Here is a 20,229-nt window from a genome sequence, read left to right as displayed (position 1 = left end):
AACAGCATTATTACAATTTATACTTGTATATATAATTTAGTAATTGACATTGTATTAATTAATTAAAAAATATACTATTCAAAGATTGACAAAGTCAAAGAACATGCATGTTGAAATATTAACAACAAGAGTTATTTGGTGCTTTTAGATACCAACTTGTCATAAACAAGTAATCTAAATGTCAATCAACATAAACATACACTACCCTCGTATTCTGTTCCCATGACGAGTGGCAAAACCATAAATTTTCATCAAAAGGGCCAATAAGAACAAATATGTTATTCTTTCTCATGTAATTATTTATACTCGGTATTTCCTATATTCATATAGCTAATAATCAACAAAAAAACAAGGACAAAAATTGAACACACAACTAATGTGAAACTTTAGTAAATGAACAAGAATACTAAGTAAGTTACACATTGTGTTCAAAAAAAAAAAAAAAAAAAAGTAAGTTACACATTGTTTACGTGCATAGCCACCCTAATTCTGCCCTATTCCCGCCCTTGAGCACATATGGGAGAATATGAGATAGTATAAAATTAAGTACAATAATGAAAATCGTAGATTTATCAACTAATATATTTGTTCCATTTCATTAATTAAAATAATGAATGTGTTATGTGTATGCATTCAAACTCATTTTTTCTAATTTATACAAATAATCTATCTATAAAACACATAAGACAATACAATAATAACACTCCCACAGCTCACAATCCGATCTATTCACAAATCACATTGCCTTAATGAGAAAACAAAATTTTATACAATGCATCCAATTGATGATAAACTTTCATATTCAAGTAAAAATTTCACATACAATTAAAAAAAACGCCTTTAAAAATCAGACTATTCAATTCTTTAAATTTTAAAACATACAATTAACCAAAAACTTTAAGAATGTTAACAACTCCTCAAACATCGTATATTTACATTCCTGCTACTCAAAAAAATTGGGGCACAATGTAAAACCCAAAAAATGAACAAAAACTATTGTTCATAATAAATTTCTTAAAGCCTTAACATTATCCAAAATTACACATAATTGTTTTTCCTAATAAAAAAAAATTAATACCCGTTGACTTTTGAAACCTCATCCTCGCCTAGCCACATTACGTAAATTAACATTAACCAAAATACTACCTGGGCCGGGATATAATATTCCGTACGGTTCGACCGGACCGTGGAGTTCTCCTTAATGCAGCACAACACCCACAACCTTTAACCCGAGGCGAACCCGGTTCATCAATCGCATCCTGGTTCGACCGTGTAGTCTTTATCGGCTTAATATTAATCGTAGGATTATTAACGTTTAAGTCATCACAAAAACGTGATTGTTGTCGTCGTTGTTGTTGTTGACCGTGCAGCGGTCTATTTGGTAGAGTGAATTCTTGAGAATAAAAACGTGGTTTGGTCGAATTAGACCTGTTTTTAGGCCGAGTTATTTCACCTGATAAAAATAAGTCGTCCCAAACAAGGCCTGAAGAGCCTTGACGCCTGAATGAAATGTCTGATCTTTGTAATCCTCCTGCACTTACTTGCGCCATTGAGTTTGATTTTCTCTCTCTTTTGTTTTTTTTTTCTTATCGTGTATGGATAATGAAATGTTGTTTCGATTTTTTTGGTTGGCGGGTTATTTTAAGGTGGTGGTGAACTTTTGACACTATTTATAGACTATAGAGGGTTTGAAGGAATAAAATAAGGGGTTGTTTAATAGAAGTACTAAGTAGTATATAAGATTTGGAGATTTAATTTTCTTGAGTGTATCTAAATATAGGTGTCGTGGATAAAGTTTAAGATTTAAAAAAATAAATTTTGTGGAGTAAATTTTTTTTTTTTTTTTTTTGACAGGAGATTACTTGTTATGGATAAAATTAAGTCTTTGCTTTGGGATATAATTAAGGTTTAAAATTATCCAGTGGTTAAAAATTTAAAAAATAATAATATAATATAGGTTGAACAAGTCATAATCTGTTATAACTTATATGTAATGTAGGATCACAAACTTTTTCTTCAAAAATAAAAATAAATATGTAGGATCAAAAACTTTAATTTGATTATTGTCTTAAACTAACAGATTTATTCAGGCATAGTCTTGCATAATTCAGCATGTTATATAATTTGCTAAGCTATAGTATGACCTATGTCATTATTTGATATGTTAATGACTACCTACTGACTATTTACAATTATTACGCTCAACATAATACAGTAGTGGATCTTGGCCGAAAATATAATAGGGGTCAGGATTTAAATATTTTACCTCTTACTCAAAACTAATCACTATATCCTAATATTTTATAAGTAAATATCGGTTATTTAAATTCATTAACTAATTAATAACAATAATTTACGGGAGCCTGGCCTCGAATGTCTCTGGTGGGAAATCCCCCTTTGTATACATGCATGGATTGAATGGAAAGGCTTTTTAAAAAGAAATTACTTGATTGACTACAACTTTTTGGGCTATTTTTATTTTACTTTTAAAACCAACCATTGTTGATTATTTATTTAATTAATTACTCTTTGTTTGAATGTTCATGGAAATTAAAATTTGGTAGATAGCACAAAAATTAAACGACCATAATATAGCATATACTTCATTTTCGTTTCACACTATCATAGCATCATTGCCATATATTGTCATAATCATAAATTCATAATGCAAAGTAATTAAGAAAAGAAAGGTCAACTTTGACTTTCACAATGATCCATTAATTATTTACAACCAATGTCCGTCACATCTATGAGAGAAATTATAGTCAATGAATTGCTCAAATTTCAAGGTTTGTGATTTGCATGAAGTCCATGAACTATCAAAAATGATTTACTAGGAGTACATTCTTTAACTAGAGAACTCTTATTTTATTTTTTTTATTTTTTTTTGACAATCCAAACCCCAACAAAAGAGAACTCTTATTTTATAAGTTATAGGAAGTATGTTTATTTTATTTATTTTTTAAATTGAAGGGCACAAATTGGTCCATTGAAGATTTAGAGTGCTATCATTAAAAGTACTTTCGGTGTACAAATTTGCTCCTTTGAAGATTTGGATTGTTGCCATTAAAAGTGAAATACCTTAGTGCGTGCATCCATTACGAAATATAGTATGAATCATTGTTGTATAGACCTAACAAAACCAACCAATACTTGATTTACATAATGGACTGCATTTTAAAACTTATTGTAGATGTGGCCTGGTTCATTAAATTGAAGTAGTCCAAGTAATTTGACCATCCTCATTATTAGAGGTTCATACTTTAAGCCTAATCCTAACAAAATTACTAGTATTATTGTAATCGATACATGGCTAACTTTTAATGTCACAATAGTAACTATTGGAGTATGTTTGATATCACTGTAGTTTTTTATAAAGTCATTGCAATATAGCCTATAGGCCTAGTTGAAGTAAGACAAGTCATATGACCATCCTCATAAGATTACACGAGGTTTATCTTCCTAGTGCTAAATGTTTGCAAGTTATGAAATCACATTGTAATATACCTCATATATTAGTGAATTTGTTACACAACCTCTTAAGAAAACAAAATTTGCAACATTCGTTTATTTTTTTTTTAAATTATAATTGCAATATTCCTTTTTTAGGGAAATAATTGTAACAATCCTTAAATAGAGCAAGGTAAGATTTTGGTTAAAAGAAAATCGATGATTAATAAGATGACACGTGTTAGGCTAATATTGGTGGAAAAGCCCCATAGATCGTGAAAGTGCAGAACCACTAACCATCCATGAAGAGGTTGACTTACCAAACATGGGTTGAAAAAAGGGCTGGTCCACTAAAAGTCAGTTACTAAGAAAAGAACCTCAAAAATAACAGAAGAATGCAAAAAACAAACATGAAATCATCTCGAAAATGGGCAAAATCCATTTCTTCTATTTCTTCTTGCCTTTATTTTCTTCTCATCATCTTTCAAGTCCCTCTTTTCAGGTACACATACACTATTTTTTTACATCTATTCGTAGTTATAATCAATTTGACACGATAACGGTTGCTACAATAGTCACAATGTTCAAATTTGTTTATAAACTCGTGGTTTATAGACTTATTATAGTTAAGAAATTGATCAATGTCCATTTTATGTGTTAAGATTGTGAGTTATTTAGCATCAACTAAGGTGGATTATTGTTGTAACACGTTTCCATCTATAAGCTAATGAGTAAAGTTGTTGTTCATATATTAATGTGGTGCGGAAATAGAATGAAAATGGTGAAATCATATACTTCTGTATTAATAAATTCTCCGCCTCCAAAAATGAGGCTAATGAGAAAGTAATTGGAATTCAATTCATAGTGTTACCTATCTTAGTTGATGGAAAAAAATCTAACAAGTGCTATGCCAATTTGAAGACATTTAGGATTTCGAAAAATACATATTTGGCTATTAGCAAATCTTGTGTATATTTTACTTGATGAATGTTTTTCTTGACATTGAGTTTATAGCTAGAAAAATGTTGAGTACAACATTTAAAATGGCCAAATCCTAGAATCATGAGAAGTTATTATTCTTGCTTATGAATCACAGGGTTCCATGTCGAAGTGGAATATGCATAACTCCGGTTCAAGTAACATCTTCTCAGCTAATAGCAAGCGAAGTCTTGCCTGTTTCATTTGTGAAGATCCTTCTTTACCCGGGTGCGATTGTTAATGCTCTTATCAATGGCATAACCATCCCTAACTATGATGATTTGCTAGAAATTTATAACTTTACTCATGTGAAAGAGGCTTCTGCAATCATTGATCTTAGGCATCTTGAGGTTTGTTACTACTAATTACTATTTAAACTTGTACTATTGCATCTTCTGATATCATCATATGACTTAGATTTTGTTCTTTTCACCTTCGATAAGTAAACTCAAGTGAAAAGAATGACACCTTAATCTTAATCTTCGCGTAAGTTCTGCTGGTGTTTTCAGTATAACAGATAATAACTCTGACATTTTTTCTGAGGACTGTCATTCAGATTCTAGCAGGAAGCTACTTCTGTGTGGTTGGGGCAATACTCGGTCTGCTAAAGAATGGCAGGTTAAGCTTATTTGGAAGTTTGCTGCTTATATGGGGCTTGTTTAAGGAAATAATGAGGCAAAAATCTACTTGTTTAGACTATTGTCAGTCAGTTGAAATTTCTCCGATCATGTTAGTAGCTCTCTTTAACGCGTTATCATCTATCAGAAGCGATGTAAGAGCTGTCGTAAAAAGCTTTCAAGCTCACCAATCAGCAACAGCAGCAGTTGATTTGGATGAACATATAAAGAAAAGGAAGAAGGATAGGGAGATGAAGAGACTTGAATGGAATGTCAATTATGTTGGCAGTGCTACAACTCCTAGGTCTACAAAAGTTGCACAACAAGGAATTAAAAATACTTTTTACTGAATTTTCCTCTGCTTTTTTGGTACAAGTATGATTTTATTGTTAGTATTTTCTAGTTTTTGGAGTTTTTCCTGGTTAATTTCTAGGTTTCTTTTTTATTTGGAAGGCGAAGATTGTTGCAAATCCAAATCCTCTTATCACATTTCCGTGTGATGGCATATACTTTAGCAGTGAAACACAACATCAGTTTGCAATTTTTTTCACTGAAAATTTTGCGTTTGGGTTGGCGTTCATATCAGCTATTACCATTGGGGTGCAGGCTTCATTTCTTTACACTAGCGATTTGCGAGTTAAGATTGATAATGATGGTTCATTTGATAGACGATTCTAAGGGATAAATTGATAATGATGATAACAATTTTATTCTCCGTAGTGATAGTTTAGCAAGTGACTAATCTGTAACAAACTAACAAGTTAACATGTTGCATGAAGACATTCCCTTGCTTAAGTGGTTAAGTGACTAGAGAAAACTAGAGAGGATCCATCTCCATGATGACCATGAATTAAATGAACTTTCTCTACTCGGTGGATAAATTACCCACTAGCAAAAGATATATACACAGTAATGTATCTATTCAAATACGTAGTGGTAGCGAGTGACTGTGGCATTGAGTTTAGTTAGCTGGCAAAGGCATTGTTGAGATGTATTATCCAATCGTGTTGGGTCACTAGTCATACCTAAGCTAATTTTTTTTATAGCATAAATATGATAATGACCTAGGCATAAGCACAAACCAACATACAACTACGATGCGTCATTTCACGTCTAGGTTGTCCATTTAGAAATTGCAATATGATCCGTAATTAGCAAGTCGGACCTACAAATTGTAACAAAATGTAGGCACGCAAGCCGAGACATGACCTAAACTGTATATCTTCATCTCTCTCATTCTTGCTATTTTTTTTGGGTGTTTAGAGAGCCACAAGAGCGGGGGTTAGAATAGATCCCAAGATCTCCTGAAATCGGAAAGGAAGCACTAAACACTTGAGTTATTCTTCACACTCTCTCTCATTCTTGTTATTTTGATGCTACATTGCCTTAGCAAATCACAATGACATTAGTCTTATTACCATCAAAGGCATCAATCATTCATTGTCCAACTGGCCATATCAAAATTTGCTCAAGTTGGAACAAATATGATATGATCATCAATTATTTTGCAACTCATGTTACCATATATAGCCAAAAATCACATTGATTAATTATTAATTACACATTTAAAACTCAAATCTGATTTTGGCTCTCTGTATTGGACCATCCCCATGACTAGAATGTTTGGTGTGAATTTAATGGCATTTTCACAGGTTTTCTCTCTCCTAATTTCTCATCAATCTGCCCATCACGATCCCACCTTTTGTTGTCCTATGTTTCCAATTTCCCTTTAATTTATGTTGAAAATGAAAGGTGAGAATTTTAGCTTCATGTTCTCAAAAATCATGACAAAAACATCATAGAGAGCCACAAATTTTTTCTGGTTTTGAAATTTCTATCAATTTACTGTCATTTTTTCTGGGCACTTTTTCATAACTTGGGAAAGGCCTCAAATTCTTAAAAAATTAATTGGGTTTTCTCAAATTTTTTATTTGCTGAGTGTTTGTACTAGTTTTGGGATCAATATTACAGGATTAGAATTTGGGTAGGGTTCAAATTCAAATATTTGAATTGGATTTTCCCAATTTGCAGATTGCTTGCACTAGTTTTGTAATCAAATTACAGTGCTGTCAACAAGATAGGAACTTTGGAGCAAATTTCAGATTTCTGAAGTGGGGTTTGTTCAGTGTAGCAGATTTCTGAGTGATTTACAGGTAAAATCAAATAGTTTCTGAAGTGGGTTTTGCTTGGATGACGTAGAAATGTCTTTTTTCATATACACATTCATGAAACTTTGATTGTGAAGGAATGATTTTTTATAGTAATTTGAGGCACACCTAGGAGTAGGTGTTTGATGCCTTTGTGTTAGAATTCGAGCAATCGAACCGCGACACTTGGGTATTGATTAAGGTTATTGGTTTATAGATGCAAGCAATTGATTGATGAATGGTATATAAGAGATGTTTGATGGAATTATGACAATGTCTTTTCATACATTGAACTATCCAATACACTTTTTAGGGAGGACATATAAACATGGCACTTTAAAAAGCTCAAGAGTAATTCCTGCTTCGGCTACTCCCCCTTCTTCAATACTTGTGCACACTGGTGAAAGTGACAACTCTTTGAAATGTGGGGGAATTTATGTTCCAAACATGTCTTTATCAAAGAAAGATTTTAGTACTAGTTCCATACTTAACCAAGGAAATGCAATTGGTGTGATAGGAGGAGTATCTCTTGATTCTACATTAAATTTCGTGAATAAGTTTGTGCGTTGGGGATCAATGGAGGGGAAAGATTGTCCTCCCTTCATTCTTTGTTCTGATCCGCAGCTGATGGAGGAGCTGTTGATCTATGAGAGAAGTTCTTTTCCTTCGTTGTATGCTCAAGTGAGGCCTTCTAATTTGGATCATACTCTGATTGTAGAGAACTTGAAGCGCAAAAGGGCGTTTCTGGAGCAAGGGGGTGCCCAGTGCCTTGTGATGCCTTGTCATTTGTTGCATTCATGGCATGCTGATGTTTCTAATGGATGCAGTGTGCCCATTCTTCATATGGCTGAGTGTGTGGCTAAGGAACTTAAGGAAGCCAAGTTAAGGCCTCTTGAAACTGGATGTCCTTTGAGGATTGGTGTGGTTGGTAGTGATGCTGTACTGAAATCAGGGTTCTATCAGGAAAAGCTACAGAATGAGGTATTGGTTTCGATGGTTTGCTCCTTTTACTGTGCACTTCTTACAGTCTGGATTGAGAATATTGATTAGGAAAGCTTGTTTATTTTTGGAATGTGACATTATCAATTAGGTGGAACTTGCATATTGTTTTGAGTTAAAGACTTAGAATTTGCATTGCTTTAGAATTTTAGGTATTGATCATGCAAGCTGACGTATCATGATATTTCTGTGAATGAAACATGAACTTAAAGTGCTGACGTATTTTGATCTTGTGAAGTAACTAAAGTACTAAACTCTTGGATGAAACTTGGAGCTATTTAAGTATGAATCGGGACTTGTCTTTTTAGTTCAAAAGTTTCATTAATGTTGCTGGAGCTTTTACATACATAATTGTTGAACCTTGTAGAATGTTGAGCACAAGTCTTTCAAGGTTCTTATTCACATTAAGGTGTAGACAATATGTAATGTCCAAAAGTAGAAGTATACAAGAAAAGCCTGTTTTCGACTCCTTGAATCGTGGAATCTCACCCCACCCTACCTCCCCTAATATAAAATAAGAAGGAAAAAGGTCTTTGTCCTTCCTCTGCTTTCTTCTTGGAGTCTATAACTCTGTAATGATGAAATGTGCTGGCAGTATGATTGGGATATAACTCATATAAGTTTTGGGTTTTGCTGAAATGTACTTAAACTGTTAAAAGAAATGATACATGTATCTCATGAGTCTTTAAGACTCAAATAAAATAACACATCTCTTCTTGTTCCAGTGCCTTTGCGTTACCACTCCTTATCCCTTCCTGTTGAACTTCCCATAACATTTGGCATGTTTAAAAGGTTTGTTCTATGCTGATCAATTCAGATAGAGAAGTTTTTGCTTTAGTTATAAGCAGCACTTTGAATTTGAGCAATCTTGTTGTGATTTTCTTTATATTCATTAGGGCTATGAGTAGAGTTTCCTGTTCTATATTGAGTATTGAATTTTCTCTCCTACAACAGTTGAATTAAGCTTAGGCTTTTCTGTTATTAGATGTCTGATGAGTTGCTGCAATTTTCTTGGGCATCAAGTTCTAAGATGCACAACGGAACCCTTTTTTTTTTAACCCTGGTTTGCCTGCATTCTGGGGCATCTGTTGAAGTACAATTTGTGTTTATGGTTTACATACGATTTGGTTTTGTAGCTTTGCATTATGAATGTGTGACACTTGATCTCTCTTTTTTAACCCCTGCTCTTATGAGTGATCAGGGTTAATATAACACCACCATAATATACCAATAATTTGTTTCCTTCTGAATTCCTTGGTAGGGATTTGAGGTCGTGCTTCCAGATAAAGCAACCATGGAACACACTGTGCGTCCTGCCATTGAAGCTTTGGACAGGAAAGACATTGAAGGGGCTCGGAACTTGTTAAGAATTGCGCTTCAAGTTTTGTTAGTGAGGGCCGTAAACATGGTCATCATTGCATCTCATGACATGCATGAGCTTTTACCCCCTGATGACCCTCTACTTAAGAAATGTATTGATCCAATTGATGCTTTGGTGAGGTCAACTATCAAATGGTCTCAATCTGTGGACAGAAGTTCTTAGTGAGCAGATCTTATAATTTCATTAAGCAGTATGAATGTGAATTATCATTATGTAAATGCCTCCTCTTTTTGCCATTTATTGATGCAGGACTTTTTGTCAGTTTACAGATTTTATTAAAATTGTGTTGATTTCAGGCATAAGTAGCGAAGGACAATTGTAAGGGCAGACTTAATGGCAAAGTTCTGCAATTGTTTGATATTCCACCCTCTGCAAGTGAAATTCAGTCCATTCCTCAGTTTTTTTTTTTTTTGGTTCATATTCTCTTATACAGCCAGTCCGTTGAATGAATGAATTCATCAAAATCTGATCGTAGGTAAAGTCCATTTGAGTACCTAGGCACAGGGGGTAAAGAAAACTGTATTGCGACCTAACTGTTGGGAAATTAGCACAACTTAGCAATGACAACAGATAGAAACAGGAATACTATCAGAATTTCCCTCTCAATGAAAAAGATCAATCTATGGTATATACAGTTTATGTATTTTTATGTCTAATACAGTTGCAGAACAAATATCTACACCATCCAAGTGGTATCTTGCTAACAAAAACTTGAATGGATTCTAATACGTACACTTCAAGACCTTAATTCTGCACTTCTATAACGGTATTTCTGAACTCTCCTTATGTATTGTTTCCAAGCTCCACCCGAAGTACCAAACCCAAATCTAGAGTTACCCCGACATGAAACCAAATCTAATACTACTACTCATTGTTGACGCCCACTAGCCAAACCAGGCACCGAGGATTCCTCATCAATCCAATCAGCGTAGATACCAACAATTTTCTTGGGCCTTGTCCATTTAAATGAGCTCACTCGTGGTGGTGGCAGTCTGTGCTTGGAAGCAGTTGGTTTGAGCGGTTTCTGAACCTCACTAGGAAAGGCATTCTTGACCAAGGTCTTAGGAGCAGTCTGTGAATTTTCAGATTGTGATGCAAGTACAGGTGCGGATCTTCTTGAATCTGAAACGAAGCACGGGAGATATGGTAAGAAGAAAGCCTATTTTTCTTTTATGTGAATAAGTCAAGCATAAACACATCACACATGTATATACACATAAATACATTAAAACAAAGCTTAAGATTAAAAATAGGTTACAATTAATACAAAAGGCTTAAGACAATGCCTGTGTCAACAAATTTTTAAAGCTGGTGATAAATGCACTGAAAGCAGCCTAATATAATACAGTATACACATTTGAAACTGAGTCAAACTTTCTGTTTCAAATTTCATGCTTGAAATACTGAAACAAGATTTGTTTTTGAACTTGAAGCAGCAATTTTTTTTTATAGATACATGGTGTTACAGCTACCATCCGAATCATGATGCAATTCACAGCAACAAAGTGAACAAACTGACGATGAATGCTAGCACATAGCTGTGACTAGAAAGCATAGATTGGTCCATAGTCGCCAAAATTTTCAAGGATTGTAGTTGCAACGAATGTGACACACATATTTCAGTTCTCATACATGTCAAAATTTTAGTAACAATAATGCAGTAAGCTACTGTATTGAAGTTTCACATATCTTAGCAAAGTAATTTAACAAAGAACTCCAGTCGCAAACTACAGAACACAAATACTAAATAATTTGCTGAAGGTAAACAGCCAACACAGCCTATTACCTTCTTGTCCAAGAGCATAATTGCATACTGAACCATTAGTATTGATGTCATTGTCAACAATCATTAATTTTGTACATTCCCTTCTGTTGCACCATGAATCAACATCCACTGGCTGAATGTTATTAGCAGAGTTCTCTGTATACAAGTCCTCCCTCCTCTCTGCATAATAATCTGATTCTCTATGCGGAAACATACATCGTTCACCATAAGGGCATGTACTCCTAGAGTTGTACCTGCAACTTCTCTGACTTTCCTCAGGTAAATGAAAAAATTTGCATCTGTCCCCAAAATGGCATCTTCTAGTAAACCAAAAGTTCCTGCATGGAAGAGTCTTGTACTTGGAATTAACAGTAAAAGAGCCTCTATTAGCAGAAAACCGAGCTTCCGAGGGTCTTTCGACTATACTGTAGTTCGTCATAGGAGATTGATAATCAGTTCCTGATTGAGAAAAAAAAAAACCCAGCAACAGATGAACAGAAGGCGGTCTTGTAACTCGCCTGCAGACTAAGTCAGGATCTATCACATATGCACCTGCAAGGCTGCAACAACATTTTATTTCTTTCAATTAATCAAACAGAAAAACAAATTCAATCGGAGTTTAAATTAGCATTTCACAAAATCAAGAACACCCATTGGATTTCTTTTAAAAACCCTACGCCTTGACAGAATGACAGGAGAAATTTAGAACAACTTGCATTGTCGTTTCTTTTTTTTTTTCCTAACAATTTAACAATAACACAGTAACATTTTCAAACAACAAAACATTCCCAGAAACATAAACCCATAATTCAAGCATTCAATTCCCATAATAAGCAGAAATTGGTGAAAAATACATGATCCAAGAAAATTCAGACCCGCCCTTCTTTCTTGGGGTTACTTAGCTCCTAATCTCTGCCAAAATTATCAAATAATTAACACAGACATTAACATCTAAGCCCTTTTTCATGATTATAATTTCGACCCACAATCACATATTAACTTAGATTAAACAAAAATCAACACCCCTAAAACCCCTTCATCAAGCTTCTTCCATTTTATCAATTTTCAATCCTTAACACATTATAACAAGTTAAAAATCATTTGGGTTTTTCAATTATAAAATGGCTAATATTATAAGACACAAATTACAAATAAACATCAAAAATTTCTTGCCTGAGATTGATGATTAAGAGTATATACACCAATTTTTGATCTTAATCTTGAAGCCTTCTTGTTTTTGAACACAGCAATTTTTGATGACTAAGAGTATATACACCAAGCTTCAAAACAACAGAAAACACAGCAAATACTCTAGTACATCCTCTCTTCTGTAAACACTACACACTATTATCCCTTACGAGCAAGTATTATAAATTCCAGTCAGGTTTGTGAATATATCAAACTTTCCCTCTCAATGAAAAGATCAATCTATGGCATGTGCGGTTTATGTACTTCTATGTCTAATACAGCTGCAGAACAATATCTACACCATCCAAGTGGTATCTTGCTAACAAAAACTTGAATAAATTCTAATACGTACACTTCAAGACCTTGTTTCTGCACTTGTATAATGGTATATCTGAACTCCCCTTATATACATACTGTTGCCAAGTTCCACCACAAGTACCAAACCCAAATCTAATACTTATTGTTGAAGCCCACTAGCCGAACCAGGCACCGAGGATTCCTCATCAATCCAATCAGCATAGATGCCAACAAATTTCTTGGGCCTTTTCCATTTGAATGAGCTCACTTGTCGTGGTGACAGTTCGTGCTTGGAAGCAGTTGGTTTGAGCGGATTCTGAACCTCAGCATTGACCAAGGTCTTAGGAGCAGTTTGTGCATTTCCTGATTCTGATGCAAGTACAGGTGCAGAACTACTTGAACCTGAAACAAAACTCGAGAAATATGGACAATGGTAAGAAGAAAGCCTATTATTCTTACATAAGTCTAATAAGCATTACCACAAGTATATCCACATATATAAATTAAAACAAAGCTTAAAATTAAAGTTTGGTTACAATTAGTACAAAAGGCTAAACACAATGCCTGTGTCAAAAAAATTTTAAAGCTGGTGATGAATGCACTGAAACCAGCCTAACATAAATATAGACAATTTTTATAGATACATGGTGTTACAGAGACCATCCATACCATGATGCAATTCTTAGCAACAAAGTGAACAAACCGACGATGAATGCTAACACATAGCTGCTGTGACTAGAAAGCATACATTAGTCTATAGTCATCTAAATTTTCAAGGATTGTAGTTGCAACATTTAGTTATATGTCTGCACCACCAACAATGATCATTCCCTAATTCAGATTCATATCCCGTTACATGATTTTACATCTTCAAGAATTCAAATCATTCAGCTCATTTGCCACGAATGTGTCTCACATATTTCAGTTCTCATACACTCATACATTGATACATTATGTCAAATTTTAAGAAACAATAATGCAGTAACCTACTGTATTGAAGTTTCACATGTTATCTTAGACAGCATAGTAATTTTACAAAGAATTCTAGTCTCAATCTACAGAACACAAATACTTACTAATTTGCTGAAGGAAAACAGCCGAATTTCAAAGTGCACATAAAACACAGCCTATTACCTTCTTGTCCAAGAGCATTATTGCTTACAGATCCATGACTATGGATGTCAACAGTCATTGAGTTTGTACATCGCCTTCTGTTTCTTCTTCTGTTGCCCTCTCTCCTCTCTGCGTTATAATCTGATTCTGTATGCCAAAAAACACATTTTTCACCATATGGGCATGTCCTCTTAAAGTTGAACTTGCAGGTATTATGAGAAAATTTGCATGTGTCCCCATAATGGCATTTTCCAGTAGACTGAAAATTCCTGCATAATGCTTTTCTGTACTTGTAATTACCAGCAACCGAGCCTCTATTAGCAGAAATCGGTGCTTCTGAGGGTCTCTCGGCCATACTGAAGTTTCTCACAGGAGATCAGTAATCAGTTCCTGACTGAGAAAAATAACCAGCAACAGAAGGCGGTCTTATAACTTGCCTGCAGACTGCAACAACATTTTTATTTCCTTTCGATTAATCAAACAAATAAACAAATTCAATCAGAGTTTAAATTAGCATTTCACAAAATCAAGAACACCCATTGAATTTCTTTTAACTCTACACCTTGATAGAATGACAGGAGAAATGTAGAACAACTTGCATTGTCTTTTTTTTTAAAAAACAATGTAACAATAATACTGTAACATTTTCAGATAACTAAAAATTCCCAGAAATATAAACCCATAATTCAAGAATTCAATTCCCATAATTAGCAAAAATTGGTGAAGAATACATGATCCAAGAAAATTCAAACCCACCTTTCTTTAAATTATCAAATAATTAACATATACATTAACATCTAAGCCCCTTTTTATGAAATATAATTTCGACCCACAATCACATATTGACTTAGATAAAACAATAAAACATAATCAAGCTTCTTCTATTTCAATCAACAATACTCATTTCTTAACACATTATAGCAAGTTAAAAATCATTTGGGTATCTCAATTATAAAATGGCTGAGATTATAAGACTCAAATTACAAATAAAGATAAAAAATTTCTTGCCTGAGATTGACGAACTCCTTAAGTCTTTGAACAAGAAGGCTTCAAGATTAAGATGCTACAAGTATAAGATCATATAAGAATGGCTAAGAAAACTATTCTCTGCTTTCTTTGAGAATTTTATAAAAGTGATAAAAATGGGGAGTAATGCAATTGGACAGAAATGGGAGTGTTATTGTTGTAACATTAGAAATTGTTCCGTTTAAATGTCCTCTTTTTTTTCCCGGGAAGAAGAAAGTTAATTTTATTGTATCGGATTATTTTTGTATTTTCCCTCAAATTGATTGTATCTTTCCCATAACGGGTTATTGTATATGGAGTACTTTTTTTATATGTACGCGATACATGTGTTAATTCAAAATACTTTCAAATCTCGTTCATTAAGTCATTTACGAGACTTTCTATATTAGATTTTTCCAAAAAATGATTAAATTAACTTGTTTATAATAAAATCGAATTAAGTTGAATGTACTTGTTACGCACCCCAGTGGTATATCTAGGAATTTTGAAGTGTGGGTTCAGAATCGTAAAAAAATAAAAATATATATCGTAAAGAATCAATTTATAAGTTCAAATTTCGGATTACAAAAGGATTACATTTTTAGGAAAATAAAAAATAGAACTACAAAAGCATTCTTTGAGTTTGATGCTTTGGAATTGTGTAAGTACATTATTATCACTAACTCTAGTAAATAAGTCTCTTTCAAGAAAAGTAAGTAAACTATCATTGAAGAGTTGATTGCCTATTCTTAAAAATCAATAACATACTGTAGAGGTGATCATTTATGGGTTTGGGCGGGAAAGGGACAGGCTAACAGCTAAGGCCTTGTTTATTTCACCTTATTTTTGCTTATCTGATCTGATATGCTCTTATTGTCTAATTTGACCAGACTTTGACCTTAAGTGTACAATAATCTGTAAGGACAAAATATATCAAGTGAGATCTTGTTAGATTTGTAATAATATATATTTTATTAATATATAATTTTCATTATTTTTTTCATTATGAAAGTAAAGATATTTAGCGATAAAAAATTGCACATAAAACGATAATATGATCTGAACTTATTTTTTCTAATCTGAATTTATTTTTTCTGAAATAAGTCAAAATAAGGTGAACTAAACAAAGCCTTTTATGCGAGCTCGGCAATTTGTCCATACCCGTCCTATTAAACGGGTCGAGCTTGTCCACAGGGTAACGAGCTTAAATCTTTATTTTTTTAATATTATTTTAAGTACTTTGTTGTTATTATTATAATCTTTTTATTGATCAAGTTGTCTTAAAAATTTCTTGATCACAAATGATAAAGAAATTAAAAAAATATTGAAATCATGACATATGTTAGTAAAAAATATGAAAGAACTTATATAATAAGTCTCGAATGATAAAATATTAAAAAGAAAAATAGTTATTGTAGCTATTAAAAACTTAAGAGTCTTTTTTTTTTTTTTTTTTGGACCCAGAATAAAAACTTAGAGTCAAATATACTTTCTTTGTATTCTTTTCTATAATATATGTATATAATCTAACTAACAAAAAAAATTTATTTAATTACTATGTATTTTTTATTAAACGGACCAAATGGGCTAGCCCATGGTACAAATTGTTTGGTACATGTCCGCCCAATTATGTTAAAAAAAAAGTGGTAAATTCCACCTATCAAGAAATAATTGAAACGTTATTTCGATGCACCTCCGATCGAAATAAAAAACCTTCTTTGGGAGGGTATGGTAGGGGTGGCTTTGCCACGGTTGGTGGTGTAACTGTGTAAGTGTTTTTGTTTGGGTTTTTCCCTCCTTTGCATCAAAAAAAAAAAAAAAAAAAAAAAATAATTGAAACGAATGTGTAAAAAAATAAAAAATTGAAACATAAAAACGTTAAAAAGGACAAACGTAACTCTCTTTTAAAAATGGATGAATAAATAAAAATTAACAAACGTACTCACTAACAACTGGAATTCGGATTGTTTTAGGCACCCTTGTTCTCTTGAATCAGAAACCAACGAAGAGAGATCGAATTGGAAGAGGTGATCCGAGCAACTGACGAATCAGATTCAAAGTAGAAGATTATAAAGGATTCATGTCTCAACAGCTTTTTGAGCTTCTTTCTTCTCTCCTCAATGAGGTATACACCATTAATCTTTTCCATCTGTCAATTTTACACTTGTTGAACTCTTACAATCTACCTTGTTTTTGTTGGAAATCTCTTAATTTTGAATTGGGTAATTACAATCTGTAGATTTAATGGAATTCAATTAATTTTGAATTGGGTATTTTAAATTTTGTAGAATGTTTAGGGTAATTAAGTTGATAGAACATGTTGGATTTAGGTACTGTTGAAGATGTAATGCACCCTTTTGGATTTTGATGTTTTGTACTCAAATTTCACATCTTTTATTAGAGGAAGTTAGTCAATGTAATTGTGGTAACGAGAGAACTAATGACTGGGTTTTGCTTGATCTATTGGCTGAGAGAGCAATTTGGGTTACTAAGATTTGAACAGAAATAGTCATAGTATAAACTCAAATTATTATAGGAAACTACTTAGGATTGAAATTGTGTCGTTACTGGCTCGTGGGGATTGTTCAATTTGTTCAATCTCGTCGGTGATGCTCGGTTTGAGGATTGGTTTGTGCTTATTCTTGTCATTTTAATCTTCAGTTTTGGTATCGAAATTTGTGGTTTATGATGTACAAAGTTATTTTCTTATCATATCTCGGTTTCTTATCTACTTAAATTTGGCATGAGTGATACGGTGATACCTATATCCCCTAGATTACATATTCATTCCAAATGGACAATATAACATTGGGGTTGTTTGCATGTATGGGGAGCTGGAATTAAGGGATTAATGTCTATTTTGTCTTGGCTAATTAGGCTAACGATCCCACTAGGTTCTCACTTTAAAAGTATTATGAGCAGTGTCTAAATTAGCTTGGAGTTAAGCAGTTAACATAATTTTGATCGTTCCCTGTTGCCGTAGAAGAGCTTTTTTTAATAATTTCCCCATGACCCAGTCTCTATGTTGAAGCTTGGCCCTTGTAAACAGTGTTCCAATTCACTTGGAATCAGGACATACTTTTTTCTCCTTGCTGCAGCTGTAGAGCACTATCTAATGATTGTTTCTGAACAAAATACTACAAAGGACCATGGGGCTGTAGCATCTAATTTGATCATGTTCAAGCTTCTGCACCTGAATTACGTAATTAGTCTAGTTGCATGATGTTGCAGAATGCATCTTTCCAGCATACTATGTCCCTAGACCAGCCTACTTTTGTCCAGTTTATTTTCACAAAATTCATTAGATTAGAAGCTATGGTGAGTATATATATATTACAATAGAACGATTCGATAAAAATTTTGGCCCATATTTGTAGCTTCCATTGCCAAATCATGGAAACTTCAGTAAGTCAGTTGAGTTTATTTAAGGAATTCCTGAAAGGGAATTATTTGGTCCATTGTGACTTTATATGATTGTAACATTCTATCTGTTCTTCCCCTGATTGTAGCTGCTAGCCTGCTAGCTCCTGTTAATCTTTGACTGTAACTTAAGTTTCTATCCATTTCTTGAAACCTACACATGAAGCCAGCTGTCCTTGGCAATCTAGTGCTCTTTTCAGTTTCCTTTTTCCACATCTCTTTGAATCATACATGAGGATGTGTAGTCGTGTAGATTCAGAGTCCATTGTTTGTCCAACAATCAACCCATGCAGTTAATTAGCTGGAAATTGCAGTAATTCTTATGGTTGAGGTAGAAAAAGAAATAAGTGAGTAATAAAAAACCTATAAGCTGAGGATAAAGGAAGTGGGTCGAATCTTTTGTACACTTCTTATTTGTTGGGGATCAGATTCACTCTGACGAAACAAACACTGATCTGCTGCTCCTTGCTGGCATGGAAGAAAGTACCAACAAGCTGTATTGTGCCTTACTAGCTCATTGCTTATGAGTGATGAACTTATTTCAGTGAAATTTCTCTCCTGGCTACTGGAAGACTGTTCCATACTGGAGTTTCTTCATCTGCTTGCTTGACATCACACTCTCCTTTAGCCAGAAAAAGAATCCTTGATTGTTTGCATTTTTTGTACACTTTATTTGTTTAAGCCTTAGATAATGTTAGTTGTAATATTTTGATGCTGATATCTCATATAGGCCTTACAGAAAATAGAGAGGCCAGCACCCTGCGCTTTAGCACTGTGCTCTAATACCTCTTACTGATACCAGTTGGGACTTTCTTTATTTCCTTATAAGGAAAGAGTTTTGTCTCTTTGGTATGATAATTGAGAATCACTCCTTTGTTGCGTACTCTGTGTAACACATATGCATTCAAATTGAAGACACTAGTTATAGTATGGGACAACTTTAGTTGGTAACTTGGTACTAATATTTCTATTTTGTTAATCTGCGGCTTTCTGAAGCCATTCTCCAGCTGGCTTTTAAGGTTTAATTTGTTAACATGTTCCTTTTCTTTTATTATATTATCTTTTTCTGGGAGGAAATAGTTGTCTTCTACGGTGTATCCATCCCCTAATATTTGTATTGCTGGATTTTTGTTCCCCTTCGAAATCACTCATTGCTGCCTGCTGTGTAGGTGGAGTCATTATCAAATGAAGAAGAAGTTGATTTACGTGCTAAAATAGAAGCTCTTAAATCAGAAGTTACAAAAGTACCTTCTCAATCTCAACAACATACTGATGATGAGGTATCTTCCTTCTCTTGGGACATTTTCCTTGCAAAATTGGGTTTGAGGTACTTGGTTCTCACCATCTGTTGCTCGTGTCACTCAGTTGGAGCTGGCCAGTAAAATGGATAATTTGTCATCGAAGCTTGATGAAGTGGATAAGATGATTTCATCAACAGATCCTCAAGTAAAATCTCTATTGAGTAGTACTGCTGATGTATGGATGCCTGTTATAACTGCTACTTCAGAGGAACGTCGTAAATTTTCGTCATCGGTTGAAGGTGAAGAGCCTGAAGTAAAAGCAAACGCATCCAAAAAGACACCCTAGGGCAATGATGCCTTATAAGTAACAATTTTATGCAAATGCAATGATTCACTCCATTTGGTACTATTTTGTATGTTTCGGAGAAAAAGTACTTATTTGCTGTTTGTAAAATAAGCACATAGCATGCTGGACAGTTTCTTCATTCCTTTGTAAATTCAATATATGAGCCTCGTATCCTTTCTGATATATGTAACAATGTACGTATATACTATGTATATGCCTTAAGTAACAAGTCCATGATCTATGTGACTGTTTTGTGTCAATTTATTCTGCCTTTCTGGTGTT

The 20,229-nt window shown here is 33.7% G+C and overlaps 3 protein-coding genes across 3 annotated transcripts; all 3 read left to right on the top strand.

The window, feature by feature from the left end:
- The first annotated feature begins 3,765 nt into the window (after positions 1–3,765).
- Positions 3,766–5,723, top strand: LOC145589016 (uncharacterized). The gene is made up of 4 exons (XM_081645593.1): positions 3,766–3,952; positions 4,547–4,778; positions 4,985–5,359; positions 5,499–5,723. The coding sequence occupies exons 1-4, from the start codon at positions 3,846–3,848 to the stop codon at positions 5,721–5,723; spliced, it is 939 nt and encodes a 312-aa protein (XP_081501719.1). The 5' UTR covers positions 3,766–3,845.
- A 907-nt stretch (positions 5,724–6,630) lies between these two features.
- Positions 6,631–9,853, top strand: LOC145589753 (uncharacterized). The gene is made up of 3 exons (XM_081646439.1): positions 6,631–6,797; positions 7,077–8,173; positions 9,453–9,853. Exons 2-3 carry the CDS (start codon positions 7,445–7,447, stop codon positions 9,732–9,734), a joined length of 1,011 nt encoding a protein of 336 aa, XP_081502565.1. The 5' UTR covers positions 6,631–6,797; positions 7,077–7,444; the 3' UTR covers positions 9,735–9,853.
- Positions 9,854–16,907: 7,054 nt separating this feature from the next.
- Positions 16,908–20,217, top strand: LOC145588020 (uncharacterized). The gene is made up of 3 exons (XM_081644656.1): positions 16,908–17,065; positions 19,530–19,640; positions 19,726–20,217. Exons 1-3 carry the CDS (start codon positions 17,021–17,023, stop codon positions 19,945–19,947), a joined length of 378 nt encoding a protein of 125 aa, XP_081500782.1. The 5' UTR covers positions 16,908–17,020; the 3' UTR covers positions 19,948–20,217.
- Positions 20,218–20,229: the final 12 nt, after the last annotated feature.

This window comes from Chenopodium album, chromosome 17 (assembly GCF_948465745.1).
Source record: "Chenopodium album chromosome 17, dcCheAlbu1.1, whole genome shotgun sequence".
Lineage (NCBI taxonomy): Eukaryota > Viridiplantae > Streptophyta > Magnoliopsida > Caryophyllales > Amaranthaceae > Chenopodium > Chenopodium album.
This window is presented reverse-complemented; position numbering and strand designations above follow the sequence as displayed.

Excerpts from the sequence above, each read along its gene's own strand:
- LOC145588020 (XM_081644656.1), top strand. The coding sequence starts at position 17,021 with ATGTCTCAACAGCTTTTTGAGCTTCTTTCTTCTCTCCTCAATGAG. Across the intron at positions 17,066-19,529 it reads TTTCTTCTCTCCTCAATGAG|GTGGAGTCATTATCAAATGA; the intron begins GTATACACCATT and ends CCTGCTGTGTAG. Across the intron at positions 19,641-19,725 it reads AACAACATACTGATGATGAG|TTGGAGCTGGCCAGTAAAAT; the intron begins GTATCTTCCTTC and ends CGTGTCACTCAG.
- LOC145589016 (XM_081645593.1), top strand. The coding sequence starts at position 3,846 with ATGCAAAAAACAAACATGAAATCATCTCGAAAATGGGCAAAATCCATT. Across the intron at positions 4,779-4,984 it reads TTGATCTTAGGCATCTTGAG|ATTCTAGCAGGAAGCTACTT; the intron begins GTTTGTTACTAC and ends ACTGTCATTCAG. Across the intron at positions 5,360-5,498 it reads CAACTCCTAGGTCTACAAAA|GCGAAGATTGTTGCAAATCC; the intron begins GTTGCACAACAA and ends TTTATTTGGAAG.
- LOC145589753 (XM_081646439.1), top strand. The coding sequence starts at position 7,445 with ATGTTTGATGGAATTATGACAATGTCTTTTCATACATTGAACTATCCA. Across the intron at positions 8,174-9,452 it reads AGGAAAAGCTACAGAATGAG|GGATTTGAGGTCGTGCTTCC; the intron begins GTATTGGTTTCG and ends ATTCCTTGGTAG.